Source organism: Bubalus kerabau, chromosome 3 (genome assembly GCF_029407905.1).
Source record: "Bubalus kerabau isolate K-KA32 ecotype Philippines breed swamp buffalo chromosome 3, PCC_UOA_SB_1v2, whole genome shotgun sequence".
NCBI classification, from domain to species: domain Eukaryota; kingdom Metazoa; phylum Chordata; class Mammalia; order Artiodactyla; family Bovidae; genus Bubalus; species Bubalus kerabau.
In genome coordinates this window covers 41,012,677-41,020,366 of record NC_073626.1, presented here as the reverse complement: position 1 = coordinate 41,020,366, position 7,690 = coordinate 41,012,677, and the positions used below count along the sequence as shown (strand labels likewise).

The 7,690-nt window shown below is 54.5% G+C and overlaps 1 protein-coding gene across 1 annotated transcript; it reads left to right on the top strand.

Annotated features, from left to right (window-relative positions):
• Window positions 1–904: 904 nt before the first annotated feature.
• Window positions 905–6,310, top strand: PIM1 (Pim-1 proto-oncogene, serine/threonine kinase). Its single transcript, XM_055571548.1, has 6 exons — window positions 905–1,410; window positions 1,525–1,631; window positions 1,742–1,792; window positions 1,891–2,257; window positions 3,819–3,995; window positions 4,736–6,310. The coding sequence occupies exons 1-6, from the start codon at window positions 1,329–1,331 to the stop codon at window positions 4,891–4,893; spliced, it is 942 nt and encodes a 313-aa protein (XP_055427523.1). The 5' UTR covers window positions 905–1,328; the 3' UTR covers window positions 4,894–6,310.
• Window positions 6,311–7,690: the final 1,380 nt, after the last annotated feature.

Genomic DNA, 7,690 nt, shown 5'->3' with positions numbered 1-7,690 from the left:
ATAAAAATCTGCCAGGGGATCTGGGGGCCGATCTGTGACAACCGCGATCTGGACCCCTCCCCCGAGAGAGCGGAGCTCTCCGGGTTTTATTCCAGGCCTGTGACACCTCCGTGAAGCCGCCGTTGTGACTCACATCTTGCAGATCCTGCGCCCCCAACATTCAAACCCCAGAGAATCCAGCCCGAGCCCACAGCGCGTGGTCAACCCGCCCAAGCCGACTTGGAGGTCTCGCGTCTGAGTCACACAGAAAGACCACCCTCGTCGGCACCCTCCCCCTGCCCCCCCCTCCCCCCAGAGTCGCTCACACCCCGGCGCGCCGGCCGCCGGGCCTCGGGGCCTGACACACCAACGGCTGTCTGCTCTGCGCAACTTGTTATGCTCCAGCTCTTAGCCCTTGACCCAAAAACCCCGAGAAATGGAGAGCCGCAGACCCGGCCTCGGGCGGCCTTTGATGGCTTTGTTATTGTTTGGGTTTGAATCGATACGCCCCTCCCCATCCTTCCTCCCTCGCGGCTCAACACCCGGCTCCCGCCTCCCAGCACGCCCCGCGCCCCTCCCCCTCCATTTTGGCGCCTTTTCCTTCCCGCCACGTCGTGGCGGCGTAGAGACCATTCTGACCGCGAGAGCCGGGGCGGGGCGTGGGCGGGGAGCGCGCCTCGTTATGCAGATGAGCCGGCCTCTGGTTGGCTGGAGGCGCGCCGGCGGGGGCGGGGCCGGGGCGCGGCGACGGAGCGCGAGCGGGGAGGGGGGGGGTGCGGAGGGGAGTCGCCCTGTCCCGCCGCTCCCCCACCCCTCTCTCCTCCCCCTGCCGGCCCGGCCGCCCGGCTTCCCCCGCCTAGGCCTCCCGGAGAGGCCCCGCCCCATCCCCGCCCGCCCGCGCGCCCCCTCCCCGCCGGCGCGCTCCGCCCCTTTTACTCCTGGCGGCAGGGCGAGCCGGGCGTCTGCTGCAGCGGCCGCGGTGGCGGAGGAGGCCGGAGAGGACTTGGCGGCGGCGGCGGCGGTGGCGGGACCGGCAACAGCAGCAGCAGCAGCAGCTACAGCTACACACTCCCTGTGCCGCAGCGCTGCCACACCAGCCCCTCGAGCCGCCCACCCTGCCGCCCGCGGCGCTGCCTGACCCTGCCGGCGTGTCCGTCAGCCGCCGGCCCCGGCAGCGCCCCCAGTCGTCCTCCGACTCGCCCTCGGCCTTCCGCGCCAGCCGCAGCCGCAGCCGCAACGCCACCCGCAGCCTCAGCCCCGGCCTTAGGCACAGCCGCCGGCGCAGCCCCAGCCCCTACTGCAGTAGCTCCTCCAGACACAGCCTCTGCGCCGACACCCTGGAGGTGGGGATGCTCTTGTCCAAAATCAACTCGCTTGCCCACCTGCGCGCCGCGCCCTGCAGCGACCTGCACGCCACCAAGCTGGCGCCGGGTAAGTGCCTCTCTCCCCCCAACCCTGGATGGAGGTGGGGGGCGGCTGGACCTCGAGGGTGGGAGCTGGGGGGCTCGCGGGCCGTCACTGAGTCTCCGGGGACTGCTTTCCTAGGCAAGGAGAAGGAGCCCCTGGAGTCGCAGTACCAGGTGGGCCCGCTCCTGGGCAGCGGCGGCTTCGGCTCGGTGTACTCAGGCATCCGTGTCGCCGACAACTTGCCGGTGAGTGGGTGCCCGGCTTGCGGGGAGGGCGCGCCGGCCGCGGCACGCAGGTGTGTTTTGCCCCCCGGCGAGGGAATCTCTAACAGAGACTCTATGGGGGGGCTTTCCAGGTGGCCATCAAGCACGTGGAGAAGGACCGGATTTCCGACTGGGGAGAGCTGGTGAGTATCCTGGAGGGAGCGACCCCCCGGGATGGGTGGAGTGGGGCACCCTGTGACCCGCCCCCGCCCTAACTGCAGCCCCCCTCGCCCCTCTGCAGCCTAATGGCACCCGAGTGCCCATGGAAGTGGTTCTGCTGAAGAAGGTGAGCTCGGGCTTCTCCGGCGTCATTAGGCTCCTGGACTGGTTCGAGAGGCCCGACAGTTTCGTCCTGATCCTGGAGAGGCCGGAGCCGGTGCAAGACCTCTTCGACTTTATCACGGAAAGGGGGGCTCTGCAGGAGGAGCTGGCCCGCAGCTTCTTCTGGCAGGTGCTGGAGGCGGTGCGACACTGCCACGACTGCGGGGTGCTTCACCGCGACATCAAGGACGAGAACATCCTTATCGACCTCAATCGCGGCGAGCTCAAGCTCATCGACTTCGGGTCGGGGGCGCTGCTCAAGGACACCGTCTACACGGACTTCGATGGTGAGTCAGACCTGAGGGGGAGCTCCCCGGGAGGGGAACTGCCCAGGTGACTCGGTCTGGCCTGGAGGCCTCGGCAGGCTTCCCTCCCCGGCCCTTTGTAAAGGTCATCGGGCCGCCTGGCTCGATGCTAGCAGGGGTGGGGCGAAGGAGGGCTTCCCAGGGTAGGAAAGCTGGGAATTTCGAGCCAGCTGAACCTGTAATGTCTCTGGCATGATTTTGTTTTTTAAGTGAAATTCAGTGGGTTCCAAGCTTTCCCCATGAATAAGAGGTTGTGGGCAACCGGCCGTAGCCCAGATTTCTGAAGTCTGACCCAGTTTCCCCGCCAGTAGAAGGATAGGAGGGAGGGGGACAGGGGGAGGAGAGAGCGGGAGAGATGAAAATTGATTGTCGGTTTTGTCATTTTTGTTTTGATTTATAAGGGAGTTTTCGGTGAGGTAGTTTTTAGAGCTGCAGTGTGTGTGTGTGTGTGTGTTTTTCCCCTCCCCTTTGATTTAGGGACGAATAAGGAAGAGAAGAGTAGTTTCACTAAATAATTCATTTTGTTGGTTCATGTTATTATTATTTTACTTTGGTGGTGATGTGGAGTGAGGGAGTCGGGAATGAATGTTGTGAAATAGGATCTCTTGCTGGTTTGAAAATTAGTTGGGTGTCTCCACAGAGAGGATGAAAACCTATCCTAGGGAGGGGCTTGGAACGGGTTCTTTCAGAAAAGATGGAATGGAGAGCTCGGAGATCAAAGCAGAGGAGGGTGGGTCATCATCTGAGCGGTTTAACCTAACAAACGACAGCCTTTCAAAACTTGTGACTGGGGCTTGTGGTTTGTGTTTATTTGCCCTTGGAGGACGCTGGGTTGGGCTGTATTTTTTTTTGTATTTAACAGTTAATGGCTGGCCGGGTCCTCCCATGTTTTTTCCTTCCAGTCTTTGCTGCCCCCTGGTGAGCGCCAGCGGGATGGCCCCACATTTTTTTTTTTACAACTCAAAGTTTGTAAACAGGAATCACGTGGTCTGAAGCCAGCCCAGCAGCGCTACCTCTCCCTTGGATGGAGGAAGGGGTGTGGGTGTCTGCCCTTGCATTCAGAGGCCTCTTAAAGGGCACCCTGACTTAGGATATTGTGCAAGTGTCCTTGCCTGGATCATATCTGAGGTGGCACTCTAACCCGCTCCTGGGCAAGGACCTTTAATGCAATTTAAGGATAGTCTGTGGAGATACTTCCCTTGATTATGCATGTGTTCATCTCCTCCAGTTGTGGGTGGTCCTACCACATCCAAGCCTGGTGCTTGGGTCTGTGGCTGGCCCTGTTTGTTTCTTGGAGCTGTTTGTTTATGGTCTGGGCTGATAGAGAAGTCCGTAATGCTTTGGGTTGGAGAGTTGCCATAAGCTGCTCAACCACTCCTGTTAGCCCTGGGGAGGGGGGGGATTGGAGTTCACTCAGCTGCTGACAGAAGTAGGGTGGTGCCTTTTTTTTTTTTTTTTTTAAGTTACTCAGCATACCTCTCAGTTGCTTTGAGTTTTATTTTTGCTAAGAGCATGTTTTCCTTCTTATTCCCCTGACTCACAGGGACCCGAGTGTATAGTCCTCCAGAGTGGATCCGCTACCATCGCTACCATGGCAGGTCGGCAGCCGTCTGGTCTCTGGGGATCCTGCTGTATGACATGGTGTGCGGAGATATTCCCTTTGAGCACGATGAGGAGATTGTCAGGGGCCAAGTTTTCTTCAGGCAACGGGTCTCCTCAGGTAACTTCTGGGAAGCCCCTTATTGAGGAGAGGCTGGAATCACGAGGCTGATAGTCCCTGACGAGCTTGGAGAGCTTTACTCCCCAGGAGAGGCTGTGACCCTTGGTTTAGCAGGATTCTTGGCCAGTGATTCATGCTAGAGAGCCAGTCTGCAGGAATCAAATGATGTGCATTTGTGGGTGTTTTTGCACCTGTGAGAATATTAGGAAGAAAAAGATCATTTAGTATCACTGGAAGATTTTTTTCCTTTGTTTTTGAGTATCCAAAAATCCTGATCCCTTAACTCCTGGCCGTTTTGCCTGGGAGTAAAAAGTTGAGGGCTCTTTGAGCCTTCTCCCTTAAGGCAGGCCAGGCCTTGTAAATACTGCGGTTCCAGTGACCTCATCGTGGGTGGTGTTCATATTTGTAAGTCGGTAGGTGAATTGAATCACCTCATCATGCTTATGATGGCTCATCAAAATCCCTTGTCATCATCCTTCCTATTTTTGGTGAGTGGGTGTCGTGGGAAAGGTCTTGAAGTTTGAAAACCACAGGTTTAAGAGGGGAGCTTTTTTTTTTTGCTGAAGGCAAACTGGAGGATCTAAATGTTAGTTAATACCTTCTCATTGAAGAAGCAGCCTTCTAGAAAGGGCCCGGTCCCTTGGTTGGATCCCTGACCTGTGGGCCCTTGGGAAGCAAGGTGGGAAGATCTTTACATTGCAAAAGCAAGTTGAGTCATTCTAACCCCTTTCTTTCTCCAGAGTGTCAACATCTCATTAGATGGTGCTTGGCCTTGAGACCATCAGATCGGCCAACCTTCGAAGAAATCCAGAACCATCCGTGGATGCAAGACGTCCTCCTGCCCCAGGAAACTGCTGAGATCCATCTCCACAGCCTATCGCCAGGGCCCAGCAAATAGCTTCTCCCACAGGTTTTTCCCTCCCTGTCAGATGCTCAAAGGAGGGGAAGTGTCTTGTCTCCAGCTTCCCAAGTACCAGTGACACTTAATCTCCAAGCAGGACAGTGCTTGATACAGGAACAACATATACAACTCATTCCAGACCCCAGGCTCCTGGAGGCTGCCTCCCAAAAGGGAGGAAGAGACTCCACTCCAGGCGTCCTAGGCCTCCACTCCTCCCATAGAAGCTTTCCTTCTCACCGATGTCCAGCATTGCTGGACTCTGCGAAATCCCAGGGGTGGGCGGTGGTGGGGGGTGGGAGTAGGTCAGGATCCTGCCATGGAACTGTTCCCTTCATCAAGAGTTCTGCTGAATGCCGTGACGGGTCGGGCGGGGGCGGGGGCGCGCGGGTTGGGGTGGGTTAGGACTAGCACCATTTTAAGTCCCTGTCACCTCTTCCGACTTTCTGAGTGCCTTCTGTGGGGACTCCGGCTGTGCTGGGAGAAATACTTGAACTTGCCTCTTTTACCTGCTGCTTCTCCAAAAATCTGCCTGGGTTTGGTTCCCTCTCTTTGTCCCTTCCCCCTTCCCCCCATCCTTCATGTGAAAGGTGCCATGGAAGAGGCTACAGGGCCAAACGCTGAGCCACCTGCCCTTTTTCCACCTTTAGTAAAACTCCCAAGTGAACTGGTCTTCCTTTTTGGTTTTTACTTAACTGTTTCTAAGCCAAGACCTCACACACATACACACACAGACACACACACACACACACACACACACACAAATGCACAAACAATGCAAATCAACAGAAAAACTGTAAATGTGTGTACAGTTGGCATGGTAGTGTACAAAAGGATTGTAGTTGATCTAATTCTTTTTTAATTTTGCCTTTTAAGTTATTTTACCTATTTTGTTTTGGGTTTTTTTTTTTTTTCTCCTTGGAAAGATGATGCGCGTTCTAACCTGGAGGTCAATGTTATGTATTTATTTATTTATTTATTTGGTTCCCTTCCTGCTCCAAGCTTCCACGGCTGCTGCCATAGTTTTCTTTTCTCTCCTTTCCTCCTCTGACTTGGGGACCTTTTGGGGAGGGCTGCGATGCTTGCTCTGTTGGTTTGTAGGGTGACGGGACTCAGGCGGGACAGCTGCCGCAGCTCCCTGACTGCTGCGGGGGGACCCCGTCGCCGGCTTACCCAAGTGGGCATGGGGTCCGGGGGTGATGGGGGAGGGGTATTGCTGACTTGTGTATATAGGATAGATATATGAAAAGCAGTTCTGGATGGTGTGCCTTCCGGATCCTCTCTGGGGCTGTGTTCTGAGCAGCATGTAGCCTGCTGGTTTTATCTGAGTGAAATACTGTACAGGGGAATAAAGAGATCTTATTTTTTTTTTTTTTTATACTTGGCGTTTTTTGAATAAAATACTTTTTGTCTTAAATTGTGGCTTAAGTGTTATTCATACAGAGGCATGCTAATATGCTCTTGGTAAGTGCCAAAATCTATCCTGGGAAGGAAAGGGGGAGTGGTCTGCCTGAATCTGATTGCTTGCCGTAAGGGCTTCTGGGATACACACTTTACTGAAATGATTGTGTGGCCAAAGAGTAGATGGGCCAATTCTTGTGTGGACAAGATTTGGCTGGAGGGGCCCAGTGAAATCCCAACCTCTGTTCCCAATATGAATTATATTAGGGCTGGGCTAAAACAGCAGTGGTCAGGTTCCATGAGAGGTCACTGTGGAAGCTCCATAGGCATGGAACAGTAGAGCATTTGCTGGAAAGTTCCACTGGACAAGGCAGACCTAGCGATGCCAAAATCTTGCTAAGCTACCAGTTGAGGCTTTTTGCGATTGTCTCTCCCAGTAGTAAAACATTTTGAGCATGTGCCCTTGATACATGTTGAGTTTACTGGAATACTATACACTTGTGCTATTTCTAAGTTCTGATTCAAGTTCCCTTCACCTTTGGTGTGGGGTTTAGTCATTGACAACAATCAATAAGCAAGAGTTTTCCTCCAGTAGTTGCTCAGTCCTGTCCAACTCGGCGACCCCAAGGACTGTAGCCTGCCAGGCTCCACTGCCTATGGAATTCTCCAGGCAGGGGTATTGGAGTGGGTAGCTATTCCCTTCAGGGAATCTTCCTGACCCAGGGATCGAACCCATATTTCATGTCTCCTACATTGGTAGGCAGATTAGCATCTGAGCCACCAGGGAAGCCCATTCCTTTCCAATGTGCGTCACAAAAAGTTTTGTAATGAGATGGTTTGATCCCTGGGCTGGGAACCTAAGCTTGCGTGCTCTAAAGCCCCTGTGCTGCAACCAAGACCCAGCACAGCCAAAAAAAAAAAAAAAAAAAGCTTATAATGGGAGTGGCTGAAATGTTAGCTCTGCCATTTTCTTACTGCTTATGCTGGGATAATTAGCATTTTCAGTCCAAGGCTTGTTTGCAGGGATCTGTTTAAGCCCCGTGTTCATTATGTGAGAGTTTAAATGGTAGAATCCACGAATGCATTTACTGCACGTGGCCTGACTACCACCTGATATGCTGAAAGTACACTGCAGTACCACTTTCAATGTGCATATCAAGTATTTGTAAAATACTGGTTTCTCGTTTCTTTAGAAGCCATCAGTAGCAGACTTCGCCTTGGGTCATCCTGCTCCCTACCGCCGGTGCATACACACACTCTCTGACCACTGGCCCAGATGCTGTCTTGTCAGGTTGAGGGTCCAGGCTGCAAATACCGCTACTCATGTCTACCCTTAAGCTTGGACTAGATCTCAAATCCTGGCTCAGCCCCCATGTGGCCCTCAGAGAGGAAGGAA

What these genes read in the sequence shown, in the direction of transcription:
- PIM1 (XM_055571548.1), top strand. Translation starts at nt 1,329, where the DNA reads ATGCTCTTGTCCAAAATCAACTCGCTTGCCCACCTGCGCGCCGCGCCC. An exon ending in TTTCCGACTGGGGAGAGCTG is followed by an intron (nt 1,793 to 1,890) that starts GTGAGTATCCTG and finishes GCCCCTCTGCAG; the next exon opens with CCTAATGGCACCCGAGTGCC. An exon ending in CAGGCAACGGGTCTCCTCAG is followed by an intron (nt 3,996 to 4,735) that starts GTAACTTCTGGG and finishes TTCTTTCTCCAG; the next exon opens with AGTGTCAACATCTCATTAGA.